Here is a 26,013-nt window from a genome sequence, read left to right on the forward strand (position 1 = left end):
TCAATTCATCAACAGATCATGGCCCTGCACGGCAACAAGCCCATCCGCTTGCTCAGCCACGGCGGAACACGACGGAACACCGCCTCCAACGGTAACAGCCGTTTGGTACATAACAATGGCGCTGCTGCCAATGAACCTGAGACGAGTCGCATGCGCCAGCAAAAGCGGAGGCTCAGCCGCCTCCGTCGTCTACGACAACAGAAACTGATGAGATCGACAACGACTTTGCCCCCGACAACCACGCCGGTTCCCACAACAACAAAAGCGGAGCCCACCACTGCCTGGTACGACTCGTGGCTCATAGGAGAGGGGCAAACATCGGCGCCAGAAGGTTTCACAGACTCCATCTTGGATTACAACTACGAGATCGACGATTACTAAGGGTAACACCAAGACCTTGTTCCAATACATCCTTCCGCCCCACTTCCTTAAAATAATCAAGGTAGGGAAGGAAGAAGTTGAACAGGACCAATTTGTCAGTCAAGCCCAGACTGTTAACTAAATTCCTGGACAATAAAGTGACCCCTTGAAAATCTGAATAGACTGGATATGTTTAAGCAATATGGCTCCAATAACTCCGGTAGGATAGATTGACTCTCCCCCTCCTATATTACTGAACCCATCCATTCTTTCAGATCTACAAATGGGCCACAAGAAGCGTTTAGGTATATTTACAGAAACTCAAAAGGAACATTGATGTTGAATACAGTCAGGCACACAAGCTAATGTCAGTGTTCTGTAGAACTGCTCGAGTAGGTCTTTTGATACGAAGTTCAACACAAATGAAAATGTCAGTACTGATATCTGGGAAAGTCCTTTTACACCAATTCAAGGCCTTCCTAGAGAATGTACTTCAGAGATCATCTATATGTGCTGGTTGTAAATTAAACATATTTTACCACCTCCACCCCCGAAGAGTAAAAACAAAGAAGCAGTTTTTCTTAGAAAAGTATGGATTTATTTACATTATTTTCACCCATGACAGCAAAACCATAATACCGACAGACATTAAAATGTTAACTTTACAAAATGTTAGTTGAAGGTTGAGAGAACAAGAGATTTTCTGAAATGTTCCTCATAACGTAGCTGAGGAAAGTTATTTTTTCAATTAATAAAGGCTCATTTATGTACAGCATTTGTGTTTTGTTCTTCTTCATGACATTATCTACCGTACTAAAATGGAAACGATATGTGTTGACAAATACAGGAGTCTGGGCGCCGGCACACAAACAAAGCGCTTCATTAGACAGTCCGTTCCATCACAATTATTTTCACACCACACACCTTTCATTAGCAACACGTTTCCTTTCACTCAAACAGTACTGGGATGACTGCACAGCATCATTGAACCTCCATATATATATATGAAATGACTGATATCTTTGCTGATCAAGAGAAACCAATGAGAGACTTCAGCAGACACTTTACAAACATTTTGATAGTGTACAACCTGATGAGGACTGAGTGAGTGTTGCTCCTTCAGTGGCTGATGTTCATCTCACTCTCCTCGTCATCACCAGCAGAGAAGGAAGAGAAGCGGATTGGCTCACACTCCAGAGTCCGGAGGTTGACCAGGCAGGCTGTCTGAGTGCTGCTGAACTCTGGGATAGCCACCAGGAGGACTTCCTGACCGTCAGCACCTAGGGAGGGTGGGGCATGTAACTGGTCATTAGACTACACCCCATGTCACCCATGCAACTACAGTACACCAGTTGCTAAAACATATATAGATCGCAAAAGATCCCATACAATGTACACTGAATAAAACATTTGAACAGAACATGTAAAGTGTTGGTCCCATGTTTCATGAGCTGAAATAAAAAATGTTGCATACAAAGTGTTTACATCCCTGTTAGTGAGCTTTTCTCGTTTACCAAGATAATCCATCCATCTGACAGGTGTGGCATATCAAGAAGCTGATTAAATGGCATGATCATTACACAGTTTTGTCACACAACACAATGCCACAGATATCTCAAGTTTTGAGGGAGAGCGTAATTGGCATTCCGACTGCAGGAATGTCCCCCAGAGCTGCTGCTAATTGAATGTTTTTCTCTCCCATAAGCCACCTCCAATGTTTTAGAGAATTTGGTAGTATGTCCAACCGGCCTCACAACCACAGACTACATGTAACCACACCAGTAAAGGACCTCCACATACGGCTTCTTCACCTGCGGGATCGTCTGAGACCAGCCAACCGGACAGCTGATGAAACTGGGTTTGAACTAGAGGTCGACCGATTAATCGGAATGGCCGATTTCAAGTTTTCATAAATTGGAAATATTTTTAGGCGCCGATTTGCAGTTTTTTTTTGTTTTACACCTTTATTTGATCTTTATTTAACTAGGAAAGTCAGTTAAGAACACATTCTTATTTTCAATGACGGCTTAGGAACGTTCTGCCTCGTTCAGGGGCAGCTCGGGGGATCCAATCTTGCAACCTTACAGTTAACTAGTCCAATGCTCTAACACCGGATTACATTGCACTCCACGAGGAGCCTGCCTGTTACGCGAATGCAGTAAGCTAAGGTAAATTGATAGCTAGCATTAAACTTATCTTATAAAAAACAATCAGACTGTCATTGCTCCAATGTGTACTTCACCATAAACATCAATGCCTTTCTTAAAATCAATACACAAGTATATATTTTTAAACCTGCATATTTAGCTAAAAGAAATCCAGGTTAGCAGGCAATATTAACCAGGTGAAATTGTGTCACTTCTCTTGCATTCATTGCACGCAGAGTCAGGGTATATGCAACAGTTTGCCAAATAACTAAATCTAGCATATAGGACCTGTTTCAAAGGATCACTTTTATGCTCAATATATTCACTTCACATGCAAACTCACTCTGCAATGGGAAAAAAAATATCCATTCTATTTTATTCAGCTAAATTCAAATTATATTCTTCTTACTATTAAATCATATTTAAAAAATGGCAAGGGACTTAAACATATATTGTCAGATAAATGAACACGCCTACAGTATGATGCATAGCCAGATAACATAGGCCTACAGTAGAGTAGGCCAACTCCTATTCTATTTACCGGAAATACACAAAAGTCTTTGGACACCGCTTTAAAATTAGTGGATTTGGCTATTTCAGCCACACCCGTTGCTGACAGGTGTATAAAATTGAGCACACTGCCATGCAATCTCCATATACAAATATTGGCAGTAGAATGGCCTTACTGAAGAGCTCAGTGACTTTCAACGTGGCACTGTCATAGGATGCCATCGTTCTAACAAGTCTGTTTGTAAAATTTCTGCCCCGGTCAACTGTAAGTGCTGTTATTGTGAAGTGGACACGTTTAGGAGCAACAACGGTTCCGCCGCGAAGTGGTAGGCCACACAAGCTCACAGAGCAGGACTGCTGAGTGCAGAAGCGCGTAAAAATAGTCTGTCCTCGGATGTAACACTCACTAACGAGATCCAAACTACCTCTGGAAGCAATGTCAGCACAAGAACTGTTCGTCTGGAGCTTCATGAAATGGGTTTCCTTTACCGAGCAGCCACACACAAGCCTAAGATCATCCATACAAAATGCCAAGCGGCGGCTGGAGTGGGGTAAAGCTCTCCACCATTAGACTCTGGAGCTGTGGAAATACGTTCGAGTGATAAATCACACTTCACCATCTGGAAATCCGATGGACTAACCTGGGTTTGGTGGATGCCAGTGTAAAAAAATTATAATATCATAATGTTTTCGGACCTGACCAAAATAAATCAAGGATTTGTTGGGATGGTGAACATTCAACTAGTTTATTAAATACGCATCAGCTGGCGTGTATGTGTGGAAGCCTGGAGATGCTGAATGTGCTTATCTTAATTCACGGTAAATTACTGTGAGACAGGCAGTCTTTCGCATGACAATAACCAGCTGACAACATTTGATGACTGCCACAGCCCTAATGCGGGACAACATTCCACAATCAACAGCCTGATCAACTCTATGTGAAGGAGATGTGTCGGGCTCCATGAGGCAAATGGTGTTCACACCAGATACTGACAGGTTCTTTTTTTAGGGCATCTGTGACCGACAGATGCATATCTGTATTCCCAGTCATGTGAAATCCATAGATTAGGGACTAATGAATTTATTTCAATTGACTGATTTCCTTATATGAACTGTACCTCAGTAAAATCTTTGAAATTGTTGCATGTTACATTTATATTTTTGTTCAGTGTAGAAAGGACTGGCAACTGTCAACTATCAGTGTGTAATACTGGACCAGCACAGTGCAATGCTCCAATGTGAATAAACAGTCATGCCAGGTTTCCAGTAACGGTGGGGACTCACCTGTGATGCGTTTGGCCTGGTAGGAGGGGGCGTTGCCACTGAAGTAGACATGAGGACATTCCTCCAGGATGAAAGGGTCCTTCAGGTAGAACGGATAACACCCTGAGAGAACAACACAAGATAAACCATGTACCTTAGTCTACAACCGGAGAGAGTGAGGGAGAAAGTGTGTGTTCTTATCCAGTGGGTCAGGTATGAGGTGTGCGTGTTCTTACCCAGTGGGTCAGGGTTCGAGGTGTGTGTGTTCTTACCCAGTGGGTCAGGTATGAGGTGTGTGTGTTCTTACCCAGTGGGTCAGGTATGAGGTGTGCGTGTGTTCTTACCCAGTGGGTCAGGTATGAGGTGTGTGTGTTCTTACCCAGTGGGTCAGGGTTCGAAGTGTGTGTGTGTTCTTACCCAGTGGGTCAGGTATGAGGTGTGCGTGTTCTTACCCAGTGGGTCAGGGTTCGAGGTGCGTGTGTTCTTACCCAGTGGGTCAGGTATGAGGTGTGTGTGTTCTTACCCAGTGGGTCAGGTATGAGGTGTGTGTGTTCTTACCCAGTGGGTCAGGTATGAGGTGTGTGTGTTCTTACCCAGTGGGTCAGGTATGAGGTGTGTGTGTTCTTACCCAGTGGGTCAGGTATGAGGTGTGTGTGTTCTTACCCAGTGGGTCAGGTATGAGGTGTGTGTGTTCTTACCCAGTGGGTCAGGTATGAGGTGTGTGTGTTCTTACCCAGTGGGTCAGGTATGAGGTGTGTGTGTTCTTACCCAGTGGGTCAGGTATGAGGTGTGCGTGTGTTCTTACCCAGTGTGTCAGGTATGAGGTGTGCGTGTGTTCTTACCCAGTGGGTCAGGTATGAGGTGTGCGTGTGTTCTTACCCAGTGGGTCAGGTATGAGGTGTGCGTGTGTTCTTACCCAGTGGGTCAGGTATGAGGTGTGTGTGTTCTTACCCAGTGGGTCAGGTATGAGGTGTGCGTGTGTTCTTACCCAGTGTGTCAGGTATGAGGTGTGCGTGTGTTCTTACCCAGTGGGTCAGGTATGAGGTGTGCGTGTGTTCTTACCCAGTGGGTCAGGTATGAGGTGTGCGTGTGTTCTTACCCAGTGGGTCAGGTATGAGGTGTGTGTGTTCTTACCCAGTGGGTCAGGTATGAGGTGTGCGTGTGTTCTTACCCAGTGGGTCAGGGTTCGAAGTGTGCGTGTGTTCTTACCCAGTGGGTCAGGGTTCGAGGTGTGCGTGTGTTCTTACCCAGTGGGTCAGGTATGAGGTGTGCGTGTGTTCTTACCCAGTGGGTCAGGTATGAGGTGTGCGTGTGTTCTTACCCAGTGGGTCAGGTATGAGGTGTGCGTGTGTTCTTACCCAGTGGGTCAGGGTTCGAGGTGTGCGTGTGTTCTTACCCAGTGGGTCAGGGTTCGAGGTGTGCGTGTGTTCTTACCCAGTGGGTCAGGGTTCGAGGTGTGCGTGTGTTCTTACCCAGTGGGTCAGGGTTCGAGGTGTGCGTGTGTTCTTACCCAGTGGGTCAGGTATGAGGTGTGCGTGTGTTCTTACCCAGTGGGTCAGGTATGAGGTGTGCGTGTGTTCTTACCCAGTGGGTCAGGTATGAGGTGTGCGTGTGTTCTTACCCAGTGGGTCAGGTATGAGGTGCGTGTGTTCTTACCCAGTGGGTCAGGTATGAGGTGCGTGTGTTCTTACCCAGTGGGTCAGGTATGAGGTGCGTGTGTTCTTACCCAGTGGGTCAGGTATGAGGTGCGTGTGTTCTTACCCAGTGGGTCAGGTATGAGGTGTGTGTGTTCTTACCCAGTGGGTCAGGTATGAGGTGTGTGTGTTCTTACCCAGTGGGTCAGGTATGAGGTGTGCGTGTGTTCTTACCCAGTGGGTCAGGTATGAGGTGTGCGTGTGTTCTTACCCAGTGGGTCAGGTATGAGGTGTGCGTGTGTTCTTACCCAGTGGGTCAGGTATGAGGTGTGCGTGTGTTCTTACCCAGTGGGTCAGGTATGAGGTGTGCGTGTGTTCTTACCCAGTGGGTCAGGTATGAGGTGTGCGTGTGTTCTTACCCAGTGGGTCAGGTATGAGGTGTGCGTGTGTTCTTACCCAGTGGGTCAGGTATGAGGTGCGTGTGTTCTTACCCAGTGGGTCAGGTATGAGGTGCGTGTGTTCTTACCCAGTGGGTCAGGTATGAGGTGTGTGTGTTCTTACCCAGTGGGTCAGGTATGAGGTGTGCGTGTGTTCTTACCCAGTGGGTCAGGTATGAGGTGTGCGTGTGTTCTTACCCAGTGGGTCAGGTATGAGGTGTGCGTGTGTTCTTACCCAGTGGGTCAGGTATGAGGTGTGTGTGTTCTTACCCAGTGGGTCAGGTATGAGGTGTGCGTGTTCTTACCCAGTGGGTCAGGTATGAGGTGTGCGTGTTCTTACCCAATGGGTCAGGTATGAGGTGTGCGTGTGTTCTTACCCAGTGGGTCAGGTATGAGGTGTGCGTGTGTTCTTACCCAGTGGGTCAGGTATGAGGTGTGCGTGTGTTCTTACCCAGTGGGTCAGGTATGAGGTGTGCGTGTTCTTACCCAGTGGGTCAGGTATGAGGTGTGCGTGTTCTTACCCAGTGGGTCAGGTATGAAGTGTGTGTGTTCTTACCCAGTGGGTCAGGTATGAGGTGTGTGTGTTCTTACCCAGTGGGTCAGGTATGAAGTGTGTGTGTTCTTACCCAGTGGGTCAGGTATGAGGTGTGTGTGTTCTTACCCAGTGGGTCAGGTATGAGGTGTGTGTGTTCTTACCCAGTGGGTCAGGTATGAGGTGTGTGTGTTCTTACCCAGTGGGTCAGGTATGAGGTGTGTGTTCTTACCCAGTGGGTCAGGTATGAGGTGTGTGTGTTCTTACCCAGTGGGTCAGGTATGAAGTGTTAACTTGAAATGACACAACGACAAGGTTCCAGTTTAACAAAGTTTACTATACTATATGAACACACTACAAGGTAGCCATAACACTCCAGGCTAGGTCCAACAACGAACCGACTTCCTGCGCATGCGCACTCTTGACTGAGTGATCGCCCCGTAATAACAGAAATATAGGGATACTTAAAACATGAACTTAACAATCTCCCCCTTTTCTTTAAAGACAAATAAAACATCAACAACATAATTAAATGTCCAAGTATTATTCAAGATCCCCATTACAAATGGGTTGTTTGACAGTTTTTATTTGTATTACTCAAGCTGCCACTTTCCATTACTGAGAGCCTGTAGGAGCACAAGACTGGATGCTCCTTTTTTAGTCAGACAGTCAGCAAGCTGTTCCTTTGTGGTCGACCACAGAATCCGCTGGATTCTCTGTGCTTGAATAAGTTCCTTGATGCTGCTAATCTCAAGACGAAGTCTTTTCTCTGTGACAGACTTGGTTGACTTCACAGCATCAACTAATGAGTAGTTGTCAGTGACACAAACTACAGGTAGAATGTGCCGTTTTGTCTCACCAGTGGTAAGCTCTGAGAACAGAGTTGCAAGAAAGATCGCATTGTCAATTCCATCCGCAAGAGCAAGTGTTTCTCCAGCAAGTGTGCTTCGGACAACCCTTCTGATCCTTTTTGACTGCCAACAGATAGGTGAGAATCTTCCTCCACCCATTAACACGATTAGATGTCCACCTTGTGTGCCTCCATCTGTAAGGTTCCCTAGCGAAGCATCACTGAAGACAACTAGTTTCAAAGAGTCATCTTTTCCAACATGCTGAAACTTTAAAGTCACTTGTTGTGATTTCAGTTTACGAACAACTTTGTTTGCCTCATGAATGGTTTGTACAGTGGCGTGTTTTGTGTTAGATGCCAAGTTGCAAACATCAAACATCACATCAGGTCTACTCTGTCTAGCAACCCATAGAATTTGACCTATCTTCGACCGCAATTGATCAGCTTCAATTCCACATAGAGGGGAATTCCTTTGTACAGCTCTTGAAGAATCCATGTGGATAGGTTGAAGATTCTTGATATAGCTCTCCTGTTGCATCAGTATTGTTCCATCAACTGTAATAAACTCTATGCCAACATAACAAAAATGATCATGCTCTTCACGGCCGACCTGGAAAACAGCTTTGAGGTTTGGAATCACAGTTGTAGCAAAAGTCTGTGAGCCACCCCAGATGAAGTCATCAACATGACAGGCAAGTACTCCAGTCACATTGCAGTCTTGATCAAGCCAATAGAAGACTGCAGGGTCCACTTGTGACATTTTTCCACCTGTATTCAGCATTGTTGCCTTGACTTTGTTGTACCAGTAGAGTGATGCATCTGCCAGTCCATACACACACTTTTTTAGTTTCCACAGTGTTCCTTCACTTTTAGCTTCGGGCGGAGGTCGGATGTGAATGTCCCTTGACAGCTCTGTTCCCTGCAAAAATGCAGATTTGATGTCTATGGAATTAAGTTTCCATTTTTTCTGGCAGATCACTGACATCAGCAATCTGAGTGACTCTGAGGCGCATGTCGGTGAGTCTTTTGGGAGTTCTTTAGCAGCCAGCTCCTCAAAACCTCTAGCCACTAGACGTGCTTTAGGCACTATTCCAGTTAAGGATTCTTTAAGGGCACACACCCACCTTGTTGAGACACATTTTTGACCAATGTCTTTGACTTCCTCAAACACTCCATTTTTCCTCCAATTACTGAGCTCATCTAGCTTAGCTGAGTCAAATGACACGTCCTTTGTTTCAAGTACATCATCATTTTGAATGTCATTCTGTTTTTCTCGATTTTCCATTGATTCAATTCTGAGATTATCTACAAGTGACAAGTCAGCTGACCCTGTTGTACCAGAAAGTGTAGCTGGTTCAGAGTACTGCAAGTTGTACCAGTTCTGGTGTTTTCCTTTGGCTTTTCCTGCTCGTCCAATGACCGTTGCTGTGTGTGGAATACCACTTTCTCTGTCCATGTATTTAACAGTTTGTCCAGTTTTCAGATTGGAACAACCATGTTCTCTTAACACATGTGGCTGTTGTTGAATGTTTTCATCATTTGAACCCTCAACATTATTACCTGTGGCATGGTTGAAGGTCTCTGCTCCATTTCCTGTGTCAGTTTCAGTGTCCATATCATTGGATGCGACATCTGGTATGTTTGTGTCTGTTACTGTGTCCTTTTTGTCATTTTCATTAGGAGACTGATTCTCAGCCACAGCCCCTCTATCTTGTTGATCATTTACTTTCCGCAATCTTGAGTGATGCACCCTGACAAAGATGCCTCCGTGTCTCACAAATATCACCACACCATCTTGGCCAATGACTACTCCCGGTCCTTTCCACTCTTGACAGTCAACTCGTTTGTAGTACACTCTGTTTCCAGTCTCGTACTTCTCATCGGTGGGTCGAAGCTGTTTCCGCAGAGCCCTGCGAATTCTTTCTGAGCACTCTGCTTCAGTGAATGCTTTTCTCGCTGCATGTAGTGCTGAAAGGTGCTGTCCCACCCATGCACTCACACTGGTCCCTTCTAGTGCTGGTGGCTTGTCAACCAGTACTGAGGGAAGATTAGGGTTCTGCCCGAACACTAGTTGATATGGGCTGTAACCATGAACACTGTGCATTGAGTTTTTTGCCATCAAAGCCCAATCTAGGGCTGTGTTCCAGTCACATCCATTGTCTTGCTTCACTTTCAGCATGATCTCTGTGAGTGTTTGATTGTGTCTCTCCAGAAGTCCATTGCTCCATGGACTGTATGCAGCAGTTGTCTTTACTTCCATGTTGAAGTTCTCTGCCATTTCTCTTATTTCATTATTATTGAATTCTCCTCCATTGTCACTGTACAATTTCTGTGGCGGGCCATACACACATATCCAAGAATGAATGAAGTGCTTGACGATTTCACTGGGTTTCTTTGTATTCACAATGCTTCCAGCACTAAAGCGTGTGAAGTGGTCGATTATGTGAAGGTACCACACACTTGGTCCTAACTCATGTAGATCTACAGCCACTGTTTCATTGTACATGGAAGCCAGTGGCAAACCAACAGCTGGTCTGGGCTTAGGTTTGCTGTATTTTTGACATGTCTCACAATTCTTAACTATCTGCTGTAGAATGGAAATAGTCTCATCATCATTATTCCCTGCACTCCCCGAGTAACTTCTGAAGTCTGTCAACTGTAGCATGTCCAAACTGTTTGTGAAGCTTTAACAATACTTTGTGTTTGTCTTTTGTGTTCATGTTCTCTGTGACTGTCAGAATCTCCATGTGCTTCGTGTCAGTCAGAATCTCATTTTTGCATGGACTGTGTCATGTCTTTGTCCAAAATGTTTACACAATAGTGACCTGAGGTAGTAAGTTCAAGAGTCACTGGTGGTTTAAACATCACTGCCTTGTCATTTTTTATGTCTAATACAGCCCCTGCCTTCTTGAGTGAAGCTTTGCTTAATAGTAAGGGGATATCTGTAGGGACCACCTCTGTTTCAATGTGACACTTAGTCTGACCAATTTTTGCTGGTATCTTAACTCTCTTGGTAGAATGGACAATTCTCCCATCTCCAAATTTGAAAGCTCTGTTGCTTGGTGTGTCAATCATATTTTGTACTTCCTTCATGTTTAGTTCACTGACATAGCTATCAAGCCATTTTTCACCACACACTGTCCGTGTGCATGCAGTATCAATCACCGCAGATCCTAAGGATTCAACTATAAAAATCTCAGTACCAGATTCATTTGAAAACAGTGTAATGTTACACTGCTCTATCTCTGTGTTTACATTTTCCTCTGTTAGTTTAACTTGTTCATTTTTATGAGGACAGTCTTTAACCCAATGGTAAGTGCTTTGACAAATTGCACATTTCGATCTCCTTCCAAATTTGTCCAGTGGATTTGTGCCGGGAAATGGCGCCCTCTTCTGGTTGTCTTGAGAACGTGACTTGTTGGCGCCTTTTCTGTGCTGCTCGGTGTAATATGCTGCGTCACTCACTTGCATTCCATCTGTTATTGGCGCGACAGACGTCTTCTCACCAAATATTCTTTTTAGTGCCGACTTCATAGATGCAAAAGTCAGCACAGTACAAGCAGTCAAAGCCAACTGTTTCTCCCTACCATCTAGACAAGCAGTGTCTAGCAACTTAAACGCTAGCACTGCATCTGGGAGAACCATGTCATACTTGCGCATGCTATTGTACCTCTGTTTGAAATCAATGATGTAGTCTGCCATTGCAACCGAAATATCTCTCGTAACACTGTCAAAGTTTGAATATGCCTCGTAGACACGGTCTTTCTCTTCTTTGAGAAATACAGAATCCAGTGCTGTGATCAAAGTTCCCATACCGTCATCCTTGTTCAAATCCTCAACGGATATTTCCAGTGCTGTATCTCTCGCTCTTCCCTCGAGCGATAATACCACCGCAAGTTCTTGCTTTTTCGCGTCCAGATTAGTAACGCGTATCCACATTCCCAGTTCATTTTTCCAACTTTCGTACGACCTCTTCTCGTCGAAGCGAGGTGACACGTTGTAGTTAGAAGCCATCTTCTGCTACCAATGTTAACTTGAAATGACACAACGACAAGGTTCCAGTTTAACAAAGTTTACTATACTATATGAACACACTACAAGGTAGCCATAACACTCCAGGCTAGGTCCAACAACGAACCGACTTCCTGCGCATGCGCACTCTTGACTGAGTGATCGCCCCGTAATAACAGAAATATAGGGATACTTAAAACATGAACTTAACATGAAGTGTGTGTGTTCTTACCCAGTGGGTCAGGTATGAGGTGTGTGTGTTCTTACCCAGTGGGTCAGGTATGAGGTGTGTGTGTTCTTACCCAGTGGGTCAGGTATGAGGTGTGCGTGTGTTCTTACCCAGTGGGTCAGGTATGAGGTGTGTGTGTTCTTACCCAGTGGGTCAGGTATGAGGTGTGTGTGTTCTTACCCAGTGGGTCAGGTATGAGGTGTGTGTGTTCTTACCCAGTGGGTCAGGTATGAGGTGTGTGTGTTCTTACCCAGTGGGTCAGGTATGAAGTGTGTGTGTTCTTACCCAGTGGGTCAGGTATGAGGTGTGTGTGTTCTTACCCAGTGGGTCAGGTATGAGGTGTGTGTGTTCTTACCCAGTGGGTCAGGTATGAGGTGTGTGTGTTCTTACCCAGTGGGTCAGGTATGAGGTGTGTGTGTTCTTACCCAGTGGGTCAGGTATGAGGTGTGTGTGTTCTTACCCAGTGGGTCAGGTATGAGGTGTGTGTGTTCTTACCCAGTGGGTCAGGTATGAGGTGTGTGTGTTCTTACCCAGTGGGTCAGGTATGAGGTGTGTGTGTTCTTACCCAGTGGGTCAGGTATGAGGTGTGCGTGTTCTTACCCAGTGGGTCAGGTATGAGGTGTGCGTGTGTTCTTACCCAGTGGGTCAGGTATGAGGTGTGTGTGTGTGTTCTTACCCAGTGGGTCAGGTATGAGGTGTGCGTGTGTTCTTACCCAGTGGGTCAGGTATGAGGTGTGCGTGTGTTCTTACCCAGTGGGTCAGGTATGAGGTGTGTGCGTGTGTTCTTACCCAGTGGGTCAGGTATGAGGTGTGTGTGTTCTTACCCAGTGGGTCAGGTATGAGGTGTGTGTGTTCTTACCCAGTGGGTCAGGTATGAAGTGTGTGTGTTCTTACCCAGTGGGTCAGGTATGAAGTGTGTGTGTTCTTACCCAGTGGGTCAGGTATGAGGTGTGCGTGTGTTCTTACCCAGTGGGTCAGGTATGAGGTGTGCGTGTGTTCTTACCCAGTGGGTCAGGTATGAGGTGTGTGTGTGTGTTCTTACCCAGTGGGTCAGGTATGAGGTGTGTGTGTGTGTTCTTACCCAGTGGGTCAGGTATGAGGTGTGTGTGTTCTTACCCAGTGGGTCAGGTATGAGGTGTGTGTGTGTTCTTACCCAGTGGGTCAGGTATGAGGTGTGTGTGTTCTTACCCAGTGGGTCAGGTATGAGGTGTGTGTGTTCTTACCCAGTGGGTCAGGTATGAGGTGTGTGTGTTCTTACCCAGTGGGTCAGGTATGAGGTGTGTGTGTTCTTACCCAGTGGGTCAGGTATGAGGTGTGTGTGTTCTTACCCAGTGGGTCAGGTATGAGGTGTGTGTGTTCTTACCCAGTGGGTCAGGTATGAGGTGTGTGTGTTCTTACCCAGTGGGTCAGGTATGAGGTGTGTGTGTTCTTACCCAGTGGGTCAGGTATGAGGTGTGTGTGTTCTTACCCAGTGGGTCAGGGTTCGAGGTGGCAATGCCTCCTTTGGTGGAATATTGTGCCCCCTCAGTTTGTATCCCTAATTCTGTCCCACAATCTGCCCCCTCCGTCACGCTTCATTCAAGCAACTCCCTTGCACGCATCACACGTACGTCAAACACATTTTACCAGTTGAAAAAAACAGTAGAAGGGCGGGGTCAATTTGACCGTTTGGGTTTACTTTCAAAGTTACGTACTACGAAGAAACTTTTTTCACTGAGCAGCTGGATGGAATTTAGCTAATGTTAAGTTAGGTAGGTAGCTGATAGCCACTTTATAATATCCACCATGCTTCGCAAGGGCACAACGGCAGGATTGGATCAAAGCAGCGGGGAGGGGGAGAAGCCTGTCATAGAGGCCAAGCCCGCCGAGCCGCCGCTAATCACCGAGCCGCCGCTAATCACCGAGGCCAAGGCCGCCGAGCCGCCGCTAATCACCGAGGCCAAGGCCGCCGAGCCGACGCTAATCACCGAGGCCAAGGCCGCCGAGCCGCCGCTAATCACCGAGGCCAAGGCCGCCGAGCCGACGCTAATCACCGAGGCCAAGGCCGACGCTAATCACCGAGGCCAAGGCCGCCGAGCCGACGCTAAATCACCGAGGCCAAGGCCCGCCGAGCCGAAGCTAAATCACCGAGGCCAAGGCCCGCCGAGCCGACGCTAAATCACCGAGGCCAAGGCCGCTCAGCCCAGCATCAGAGGCACCTGCACAGCTGTCTTGCAGCCTGGTGACATAGGAGGTAACCAACCCAAGGGGCCTGCAGCCACCAAGACAGAACCTAGCTGCAGCACCGCCAGGTTACTACAAGCACCGACGCCTCCGTTAGTGCCCGATGACCTTGGTGATGAGCCAGTGCAGGTTTGTCTGTGGGAGAAAACGGGCATTTTGTAGGACGTGGTTCAACGGCAGAGAGTGGCTGGAATATTCCTGCAAGGAAATACAAGCACATGGACACCCCCACTCCAAGCAACTGGCAAAGAGTAGTGAGTAGTAATCTGAAAGAATACGTGGTCAAAACAACAAGAGGATAATGAGAGGGAGTGCAAAAGACTGTTTTTCAGCACTCTGGATGCTGTACTGGGAGAAATGTCAGCGAGATTTAACGAACGAAACAGACAACTTGTTGAGGCCCTGTGTGCCTTGCACCCAGAGAATGAAACCTTTATGGATGTGGAAATGGTGAAACCACTGCTGGACTTAATCTCAGGAGACTTTGTGGAAACTGAGTTTACTGTGTCGCATGGCAATTTCTACAGACTGAAATCGCCCAATTTGGAGAAGAAAAACGTCCTACGCCCAGCATTTTGGATAGATACTCCGGGCCTCTAAAAGCAATACCTACTGTGATGGCATTGTAGCTGGGATTAACATTTGGCGCATCCATGGCAACTTGCAAGAACTATTTTTCAACATTGAAAAACGTATTCAGTGAGCACAGACGGAGCATGTTGCACAGGAGGAAAGCGCAGCTGATTCAACTGGCATTTGAGAAGGATCTTACAAGCAAATTCCGGGGGGGGGGGGGGGGGGGGACGAGAGACTGCTGAGGAAGTTCAACACAGCATCGAGATGGCTGCAACTCTTTTGAATCTGGGTAAGAACAGACAGCCTGGCTTGCATTATTTTGTTATTTGCTAGCTTTTGGAAATGCGTGGCAAATGTCAGAAATAGGCATGATTTTCTTTATTGGCGTTGCTGCCAAGTCTACTGCTTGATTTCTGTGATGTGAATGGAAATGTTTGGTTTGTAATATAATCCGATTATTTTTAATGTTGTTTTATATGGTAGAAGATGTGCTTTGCATTATATTGATGAGGGTGGGCAGACCATGACCAACGGTTGAGTAACGATGTAGCTCTGTTATCATACGCAGCGTAGTACGACACTTGTGGGAAGACAGCTTGGTAGCTGCGTCCAGCTGCATTGTACTGATAAGTTGTGGTAATGCATTGTATATTATTGTTTGCTTTCCACGATTGGAAATGTATTGTATTGGCATGGGAAGTGATATTACAGTAATTAGCTACTGTTTTGCATTGATGGGTATTGTGCATATAGCTGTGTAGCGTTGTCATAACTTGCAATTTCTCGAGCCGGTTATGAATTGTCCATGTTTGTAAAGCAGTGCAGTAGCCTGTATTCCTGCAGCAAGACAGCCATGCGTGGCTGCAAATACATTGTGTGTAATTATACTATGGATTATTATCCATCCTGTGTTATCAGCAAGTCAAAATAGTTATGCCCCTTTAGTCATTTCTGATGCCCCCTTGCTGAGTTAATCCTGCCGCCTAGCCGGTGTCAGGTGCAGTAGGGGCGAGGTGTGTGTTCATACCCAGTGTGTCAGGTGCAGTAGGGGCGAGGTGTGTGTTCATACCCAGTGTGTCAGGTGCAGTAGGGGCGAGGTGTGTGTTCATACCCAGTGTGTCAGGTGCAGTAGGGGCGAGGTGTGTGTTCATACCCAGTGTGTCAGGTGCAGTAGGGGCGAGGTGTGTGTTCATACCCAGTGTGTCAGGTGCAGTAGGGGCGAGGTGTCTAAGCCTCAGTGTATTCTCCAGTATCTCCAGGTGACTGTCCATGCTGCTGTACTTCTGGATGTCTTTCACATTCTGCCCTGACGTCCCCAGGATCCTACGGCACACAGGGAAGACCTTTGCATTGGCTCCTTACACACAACTTCACATGACAGACACAACCCAACTTAAACCTAGCTAGTACATATCTGTAGTACAAAGGGCATCAGGAAATACATTAGCTAGATTAATGTAAAAGGTTATGGCCATAACAAAATCCCATTTGAAAACAGTGACCACATTACTCTTCCACAGAAAATGCTTTGTGAAGTTGGTCAAAACAAACAAAATGTTTCCAAGCCCTAGGTCGAGAAGCCCCGGGGTTGTTGAGACTCACCTCACCCCGTCCAGGGTGGCCTGGTGTGGGTTGGAGACCAGCTGCAGGGTGGGGTAGGTGGAGGAGAGGGGGAACATACAGTGGTGTAGGGGCTGCTGGGGCAGGGTATAGTTAGTAGGATCATACTGGCCCGGCATCACATCCACTGGAACTGACGACTAGAAGAGAGGAGGACACACTTCAGATAACTGAATGAATGGCACATTCTATGGCAAACTAAGTAAATATTGCCCAGGCTGTGACATCCCTGGTGTAGGTGGTAGGAATCTCTGGAACTCACCACAAGCTGCATCAGCATCTCATCCAGCAGACGCATGGCATCCACAGTGCCTGCCTGGGTTTTCTTAGTCAAGTATTTAGCCTGGAGGGACAATACACAGTTAGGAAAACATCACACACACACACTGGACAGTTCAAAATGAACCAGAAGCCTCGAAGTCAAGACATTTCTACTATAAGGATTTGATAAGTGTAAGCTACGGTAATAGCTCACTTTCTCATCAACTGAAATGAATGGATGTCACAGCTAAATAAGTTCCCTCACCTTGGTGGATGCGTCCTTGTCCTGTGTGCTTTGGCTCAGAAGGTTCCCAGCCAGTAGGACCCTGGAGATTGTCGATGCACCACTCTGCTCCCCCTGGTCCCCTAGGTGACCCGTTACCATGTCAACAAGCAGCTGTAAAGCCAGCATACTGTCTGCATGACTACCGCCCAGACCCAAACCTGACAACAGCAGCACAAACCTACACACAGCATAATATATTAGTTTAGTGTTGTCACAATACCACATTTTCCTTGGCAAAATAGAAAAAGCAGACTCTACGCTTTGGTCCTTTAAAACCTACTTTTGTTAAATATTGTGTGCTATAGCTTGTAAAATAAACAAATGCGACTCTGGGTGACAACACAAGGCTGTTTAATCCAACATTACGACTGTTTTCCTCTTGAATTTAGGTCCGCTTCCTGTTAAGTTTCCTTTGCTTCCTTACTTTGTAGTGTTGTGATACTGGTACACTACTAAAGTTTGTCATTTCACAAGGTTAGGTATGGTGTGTGTGTGTGTACCTGTCTGAGCTGAGGGTGGTTCTGGGGGCCTGCGGGGGGAGGTCAGCAGTACAGAAATCATCCACTGTGAATTTCCCATCATTCTTTTCTGCACCATAAATAGCAATAACACTACCTAAGAGAGAGAAAGGAGAGCGAGAAACAAATAATAAAAACAACAAAACAAAGGAGGCGGTCATAATTACTACATGATCATGAGAACTGAGACAAGCTTGTCTATCCTGATACAATAGGTAGAAGGTACAGAGGAGACAGAAACCTGTGACAAACTTGTCCACGTCAATATTGCCCTCTAGTTTGATCCTCTGCAGCTCGTCCTCCAGTATCAACTCATCTGAGTCGCTGATGTACCTGGTGCGCGGAGGCTGGGGCAGCAGATTGTGCTAAGAGAGAGAGATGTAGTTGAAGAGTTACTACCAGAACCAGTATACAGACTTTGGCAAACAATCCTGTTTGTTTCATGACAATCACAGTCTGATTTTATGTTAGCAACCTCTTACTTCCTCACTGATTTCCTTCAGAATGGACGGCTGCAGTTCCATGTGCTTGAACAGGGTTCCCACAATGCAACACTGCTCACCCATCTGCAGATCACACAACTTCCTGATCCGTACATCTGCACCTGACAGGGAGAGAGTCAGGACAGAGTTAACTCTCAGCAAGGTATTGGTGTATGAACTGTTGCAGCAAATTGGAAAGTTAGGTGTCAACCCTGCACTTACCCCATTTCTGCTGGGCCCTCTCCGTGAGCAGGGGGCTCATCTGCATGAGTCGTGTGGCGTAAATGTGCGCATACTGGCGGTTGAAGCTGCGCTCCCCCAGCTTGAAACGCTCAGAGCAGGGTGAGTATGCCGGCTTGACCCTGTCAAACACAGAGGGCTCCTGGTCCTCGGAGCCAGGACGACACAACAGAAGAGAACAGGAACCCTCCTGAGGGGCGCTTACCTCGGAGAACATGGCTGCCTGGGGAGACAGTTATTAAGTAAAACATGATATGGGATCTTGCATTGCAGCTGTAATGAGCACGGTATCCTTGCTGGTTTAGGTAGTTTGAACAGGGCTTAAACACAGTCCATATGCCATCTCCACAACTGCTAGCTAAACCTCAACTCAGCTAATGAATAGTTACATTGTTACAATGATTGTAACGTGATCTGCAAATGTGAGTGTGGTTATTAACGTTAGCTCGCTAATACTTTAGCTTCCGTTAGTTAGCTACCTAAGCTAGCTGCTAACGTCTTGTTGTTGCCAACAAAAGCAGTGTCCTGCGAAAACAGAAAAACGTCAATGCGTTAAATAAAGTATTTACATTACCTTTATTGGCCTTTTATTCGTGACAAAAATGCGATTTTGTTGAAATGCACGTTTACTTGTGGAGAGGAGTTTGTTCTTTCAAAAGAGCATAGCATAGATATCTCCCGCTAAATTGGACTGTTACCCGGTGCGTGCGTCGACGTTGCACAACGTCTTACGTAACAGACAAAACATTCAGACATGTTTGTAAGGTCAAAACTGAGTTGAGTTCTTGAACGTCTTATTATACGTCCTTTACCAGGGCTCTCCAACCCTGTTCCTATAAATCTACCGTCCTGCAGGTGTTCACTCCAACCCTAATCTATCACACCTGATTCTAATAATTAGCTGGTTGATAAGCTGAGCCAGGTTAGTTACAACTGGGGGTTGGAGGGAAAACCTACAGGAGGATAGCTCTCTAGGAACAGGGTTGGAGAGCCCTGCTCTAAACTATTCAGCTCACTTCCTTCTGAATGTATGCCTACTGGCAGTGGGCCATTGCTATGGTAAGGAGGAGTGATTATGTTAAGTTAATAGAGGGAATGGGTGCATCTATCCATAGCAGAGGGGAGTATATGTTTAAAAAAAAAAAAAAAAAAAGCACAACAGAAGAGCTGGGCCTTTACTAGTTCTGTATTAGCAGTCCCAGAAAACTCTCAGCACCCCCAAACTACTTCCTGCGGCTATGCATCTATCTATCAGAGTATGGCACACCCACACACAACACGTTTTGACCAGAGAAGAAGCATACCCATTGAGTGAATAGAATAAGCAGTTGGTAGGTGTGTGTGTGACATTGAGGGCAGTTATCCACATGTCAATAAAAAACATGATTCAGCATATCACAAGGTGTCACAATCACACCTGTGTGTGTATGTTTGTCATGCCCTCATTGTCTGTTCTTTTTCTTCTCAATAATGGTTATTTTTCTAATTTGCTAATCCCATACATTACTGTATACAGTAATAAATGAAGTATTATTCATGATCGTGCCATAATAGCCAAAAATGTTACTTCCTGATCCAATTTTGTTTTTATTTTGTTTCACCTTTATTTAACCAGGTAGGCCAGTTGAGAACAAGTTCTCATTTACAACTGAGATCTGGCCAAGATAAAGCGTGCGACAGTGCGACACAAACAACACAGTTACACATGGGATGCACATTTGTGGCCTGCTAGAGGTCATTTTGCAGGGCTCTGGCAGTGCACCTCCTTGCACAAAGGCGGAGGTAGGGGTCCTGCTGCTGGGTTGTTGCCCTCCTACGGCCTCCTCCACGTCTCCTGATGTACTGGCCTGTCTCCTGGTAGCGCCTCCATGCTCTGGACACTACGCTGACAGACACAGCAAACCTTTTTGCCACAGCTCGCATTGATGTGCCATCCTGGATGAACTGCACTACCTGAGCCACTTGTGTGGGTTGTAGACTCCGTCTCATGCTACCACTAGAGTGAGAGCACCGCCAGCATTCAAAAGTGACCAAAACATCAGCCAGGAAGCATAGGAACTGAGAAGTGGTCTGTGGTCACCACCTGCAGAATCACTCCTTTTTTGGGGGTGTCTTGCTAATTGCCTATAATTTCCACCTTTTGTCTATTCCATTTGCACAACAGCATGTGAAATTTATTGTCAATCATTGTTGCTTCCTAAGTGGACAGTTTGTTTTCACAGAAGTGTGATTGACTTGGAGTTACATTGTGTTGTTTAAGTGTTCCCTTTATTTTTTTGAGCAGTGTAATTACAATTTCGCAATTAAACACTGGAGTGATAGATGTGCAGAAGATGAATGTTCAAGTAGAGATACTGGGGTGAAAAGGAGCAAAAAATAAATAACAATATGGGGATGAGGGAGTTGGGTGGGCTATTTACAGATGGGCTGTGTACAGGTGCAATGATCGGTAAGCTGCTCTGACAGCTGATGCTTAAAGTTAGTGAGGGAGATATAAGGCTTCAGTGATTTTTGATATTTTTTCCAGTCATTTGGCAGCAGAGAACTGGAAGGAAAGGCGGCCAAAGGAGGAGTTGGCTTTGGGGATGACCAGTGAAATATACCTGCTGGAGCGCTTGCTACGGGTGGGTGCTGCTATGGTGACCAGTGAGCTGAGATAAGGCGGGGTTTTACCTAGCAAAGACTTATAGATGACCTGGAGCCAGTGGCTTTGGCGACAAATATGTAGCGAGGGCCAGCCGACTAGAGCGTACAGGTCGCAGTGGTGGGTGGTATAAGGGGCTTTGGTGACAAAACGGATGGCACTGTGATAGACTACATCCAATTTGCTGAGTAGAGTGTTGGAGGCAATTTTGTAAATTACATCGTATGTTTGGCAGCATGGGTGAAGGATGCTTTGTTGCGAAATAGGAAGCTGATTCTAGGTTTAATTTAGGATTGAAGATGCTTAATGTGAGTCTGGAAGGTGAGTTTACAGTCTAACCAGACACCTAGGAAATTGTAGTTGTCCACATATTCTAAGTCAGAACCGTCCAGAGTAGTGATGCTAGACGGGCGGGCGGGTGCGGGCAGTGATCGGTTGAAGAGCATGCATTTAGTTTTACTTGCATTTAAGAGCAGTTGGAGGCCACGGAAGGAGTGTTGTATGGCATTGAAGCTCATCTGGAGGTGTGTTAACACAGTGTCCAAAGAAGGGCCAGAAGTATACAGAATGGTGTCGTCTGAATAGAGGTAGATCAGAGAATCACCAGGAGCAAGAGCAACATCATTGATGTATACAGAGAAAAAGTCGGCCCGAGAATTTAACCCTGTGGTACCCCCAAATCTAATTTTATTTGTTACATACACATGGTTAGCAGATGTTAATGCGAGTGTAGCGAAATGCTTGTGCTTCTAGTTCCGACCATGCATTAATATCTAACAAGTAATCTAACCTAACAATTTCACAACTACCTTACACACAAAGGAATGTAAAGGAATGAATAAGAATATGTACATATAAATATATGAATGAGCGATGGCCGAACGGCATAGGCAAGATGCAGTAGATGGAATAGAGTACAGTGTATACATATGAGATGAGTAATGTAGGGTATGTAAACATTATATAAAGTGGCATTGTTAGTGGCTAGTGATACATCTATTACATACATTTTTCATTATTAAAGTGGCTAGAGATGAGTCAGTATGTTGGCAGCAGCCACTCGATGTTAGTGATGGATGTTTAACAGTCTGATGACCTTGAGATAGAAGCTGTTTTTCAATCTCTCGGTCCCCGCTTTGATGCACCTGTACTGACCTCGCCTTCTGGATGAACAGGCAGTGGCTCGGGTGGTTGTTGTCCTTGATTATCTTTTTGGCCTTCCTGTGACATCGGGTGGTGTAGGTGTACTGGAGGGCAGGTAGTTTGCCCCCAGTGATGCGTTGTGCAGACCTCACTACCCTCTGGAGAGCCTTACAGTTGTGGGCGGAGCAGTTGCCGTACCAGGCGGTGATACAGCCCGACAGGATGCTCTCGATTGTGCATCTGTAAAAGTTTGTGAGTGTTTTTGGTGACAAGCCGAATTTCTTCAGCCTCCTGAGGTTGAAGAGGCGCTGCTGCATCTCCTTCACCACGCTGTCTGTGTGGGTGGACTATTTCAGTTTGTCCGTGATGTGTATGCCGAGGAACTTAAAACTTTCCACCTTCTCCACTACTGTCTGGTTGATGTGGATATGGGGATGCTAACTCTGCTGTTTCATGAAGTCCACGATCATCTCCTTTGTTTTGTTGACATTGAGTGTGAGGTTATTTTCCTGACACCACACTCCGAGGGGCCTCACCTCCTCCCTGTAGGCCGTCTCGTCGTTGTTGGTAATCAAGCCTACCACTGTAGTGTCTTCTGCAAACTTGATGATTGAGTTGGAGGCGTGCATGGCCACGCAGTCATGGGTGAACAGGGAGTACAGGAGAGTGCTGAGAACGCACCCTTTTGGGGCCCCAGTGTTGAGGATCAGCGGGGTGGAGATGATGTTACCTACCCTCACCACCTGGGGGCGGCCCGTCAGGAAGTCCAGGACCCAGTTGCACAGGGCGGGGTCGAGACCCAGACGAGTTTGGAGGGTACTATGGTGTTAAATGCTGAGCTGTAGTCGATGAACAGCATTCTTACATAGGTATTCCTCTTGTCCAGATGGGTTAGGGCAGTGTTCAGTGTGATTGCAATTACGTCGTCTGTGGACCTATTGGGGCGGTAAGCAAATTGGAGTGGGTCTAGGGTGTCAGGTAGGTGATATGGTCCTTGACTAGTCTCTCAAAACACTTCATGATCACGGATTGAGTGCTACGGGGCGATAGTCATTTAGCTCAGTTACCTTCGCTTTCTTGGGAACAGGAACAATAGTGGCTCTCTTGAAGCATGTGGGAACCGCAGACTGGGATAAGGATTGATTGAATATGTCTGTAAACACACCAGCCAGCTGGTCTGCGCATACTCTGAGGACGCGGCTGGGGATGCCGTCTGGGCCGGCAGCCTTGCGAGGGTTAACACGTTTAAATGTTTTACTCATGTTGGCAGCAGTGAAGGAGAGCCCGCAGGTTTTGGTAGCGGGCTGTGTCAGTGGCACTGTGTTGTCCTCCAAGCGAGCAAAGAAGTTGTTTAGTTTATCTGGCGCAAGACATCGTTGTCCGCGACGGGGCTGCTTTTCCTTTTGTAGTCCGTGATTTGACTGTAGACCCTGCCACATACCTCTCATGTCTGAGGCATTGAATTGCGACTCTACTTTGTCTCTATACTGACGCTTAGCTTGTTTGATTGCCTTGCGGAGGGAATAGCTACACTGTTTGTATTCGGTCATGTTTCCGGTCACCTTGCCCTGATTAAAAGCAATGGTTCGCACTTTCAGTTTTGTGCGAATGCTGCTATCAAGCCACGGTTTCTGGTTGGGGAATGTTTTAATAGATGCTGTGGGTACAACATCACCGATGCACTTGCTAATAAACTCACTCACCGAATCAGCGTATTCATCAATGTTATTGTCCGACACTATGCGGAACATATCCCAGTCCACGTGATCGAAGCAATCTTGAAGCGTGGAATCCGATTGTTTGGACCAGCGTTGAACAGACCTGAGCACAGGCGCTTCCTGTTTTAGTTTCTGTCTATAGGCTGGGAGCAACAAAATGGAGTCGTGGTCAGATTTTTCCGAAAGGAGGGCAGGGCTTTATATGCGTCGCGGAAGTTAGAATAACAATGATCTAGGGTTTTGCCAGCCCGGGTCGCGCATTCGATATGCTGATCAAATTTAGGGAGCCTTGTTTTCAGATTAGCCTTGTTAAAATCCCCAGCTACAATAAATGCAGCCTCAGGATATGTGGTTTCCAGTTTGCATAGTCAAATGAAGTTCTTTCAGGGCCGTCGATGTGTCTGATTGGGGCGGGACTCAGTGTATGTAAACTTCTGACCCACTGGAATTGTGATACAGTGAAATATGTGAAATAATCTGTCTGTAAACAATTGTTGGAAAAATGACTTGTGTCATGCAAAGTAGATGTCCTAACCGACTTGCCAAAACGAATAATTCACTGTATCACAATTCCAGTGGGTCAGAAGTTTACATACACTGAGTTGACTGTGCCTTTAAAGAGCTTTGAAAATTCCAAACAATGATGTCATGGCTTTAGAAGTTTTTGATAGGCTAATTGACATAATTTGAGTCAATTGGAGGTGTACCTGTGGATGTATTTCAAGGCCTACCTTCAAACTCAGTGCCTCTTTGCTTGACATCTTGGGAAGATCAAAAGAAATCAGCCAAGACCTCAGAAACAAATGGTGGACCTCCACAAGTCTGGTTCATCATTGGGAGAAATTTCCAAAGGCCTGAAGGTACCACATTCATCTGTACAAACAATAGTACGCAAGTATAAACACCATGGGACCACGCACCTGTCATACCGCTCAGGAAGGAGACGCGTTCTGTCTCCTAGAGCTGAATGTACTTTGCTGCGAAAAGTGCAAATCAATCCCAGAACAACAGCAAAGGACCTTGTGAAGATGCTGGAGGAAACAGGTACAAAAGTATCTATATCCACAGTAAAACGAGTCCTATGTCGACATAACCTGAAAGGCAGCTCAGCAAGGAAGAAGCCACTGCTCCAAAACCGACATTAAAAAAAGCCAGACTACGGTTTGCAACTGGACATGGGGACAAAGATCGTACTTTTTGGAGAAATGTCCTCTGGCCTGATGAAACAAAAATAGAACTGTTTGGCCATAATGACCATTGTTATGTTTGGAGTAAAAAGGGGGAAGCTTGCAAGCCGAAGTACACCATCCAAACCGTGAAGCATGGGGTGGCAGCATCATGTTGTGGAGGTGCTTTGCTGCAGGAGGGACTGGTGCACTTCACAAAATAGATGGCATCATGAGGATGGAAATTATGTGGATATATTGAAGCAACATCTCAAGACATCAGTCAGGAAGTTAAAGCTTGGTCGCAAATGGGTCTTTCAAATCGACAATGACCCCAAGCAAACTGCCAAAGTTGTGGCAAAATGGCTTAAGGACAACAAAGTCAATGTATTGGAGTCGCCATCACAAAGCCCTGACCTCAATCCTATAGAAACTTTGTGGGCTGAACTGAAAAAGCGTGTATGAGCAAGGAGGCCTACAAACCTGACTCACCAGCTCTGTCAGGAGGAATTGGCCAAAATTCACCCATTCTATTGTGGGAAGCATGTGGAAGGTTACCCAAAACGTTTGACCCAAGTTAAACAATTTCAAGGCAATGCTACCAAATACTAATTGAGTGTGTGTAAACTTATGACCCACTGGGAATGTGATGAAATAAATAAAAGCTGAAATAAATCATTCTCTCTACTATTATTCTGACATTTCACATATTTAAAATAAAGTGGTGATCCTAACTGACAGGGAATGTTTACTAGGATTAAATGTCAGGAATTGTGAAGAACTGAGTTTAAATGTATTTGGCTAAGGTGTATGTAAACTTCCGACTTCAACTTTAAAACAGTATGTAAACATTATTAAAGTGACCAGTGTTCCATTATTAAAGTGACCAGTGTTACATGTACATATATATATGATGATGATGAATTTTGAAAATGTTCATTTGGGATTGATTAACCCCTCTCCTGACAGCACAGGGTTTGACCTGGCCAACCCAGTGCTGTGTTCTGAGACCACCTCCACCACCCTGCTCTGAGACCACCTCCACCTCCACGCTCTGAGACCTGCTCTGAGACCACCTCCACCACCCTGCTCTGAGACCACCTCCACCACCCTGCTCTGAGACCACCTCCAACTCCACGCTCTGAGACCTGCTCTGAGACTAC

The 26,013-nt window shown here is 46.0% G+C and overlaps 2 protein-coding genes across 3 annotated transcripts in view; one reads left to right on the top strand and one right to left on the bottom strand.

Moving 5' to 3' along the window:
• LOC129826737 (adipocyte enhancer-binding protein 1-like) overlaps positions 1 to 1,132 on the top strand; it is a 34,165-nt gene extending 33,033 nt beyond the window's left edge. Inside the window, exon 23 of the mRNA XM_055887777.1 lies at positions 16 to 1,132. Coding sequence (XP_055743752.1) covers positions 16 to 381 — 366 coding nt within the window. The 3' untranslated portion in view covers positions 382 to 1,132. The remainder of the gene's footprint in view (positions 1 to 15) is intronic.
• Positions 936 to 18,913, bottom strand: pold2 (polymerase (DNA directed), delta 2, regulatory subunit). 2 transcript variants are annotated; one of them, XM_055887779.1, is made up of 11 exons: positions 18,754 to 18,913; positions 18,162 to 18,398; positions 17,940 to 18,061; positions 17,699 to 17,822; positions 17,440 to 17,554; positions 16,919 to 17,117; positions 16,655 to 16,735; positions 16,375 to 16,532; positions 15,968 to 16,095; positions 4,302 to 4,403; positions 936 to 1,640 (listed from the first exon to the last, which is right to left on the bottom strand). In XM_055887779.1, the coding sequence occupies exons 2-11, from the start codon at positions 18,394 to 18,396 to the stop codon at positions 1,480 to 1,482; spliced, it is 1,425 nt and encodes a 474-aa protein (XP_055743754.1). In that variant the 5' UTR covers positions 18,397 to 18,398; positions 18,754 to 18,913; the 3' UTR covers positions 936 to 1,479. The 2 variants fall into 2 exon arrangements, with proteins under 2 accessions (XP_055743754.1, XP_055743753.1); XM_055887778.1 differs by having other exon boundaries at positions 18,162 to 18,402.
• Positions 18,914 to 26,013: the final 7,100 nt, after the last annotated feature.

This window comes from Salvelinus fontinalis, chromosome 28 (assembly GCF_029448725.1).
Source record: "Salvelinus fontinalis isolate EN_2023a chromosome 28, ASM2944872v1, whole genome shotgun sequence".
NCBI classification, from domain to species: Eukaryota; Metazoa; Chordata; class Actinopteri; order Salmoniformes; family Salmonidae; genus Salvelinus; species Salvelinus fontinalis.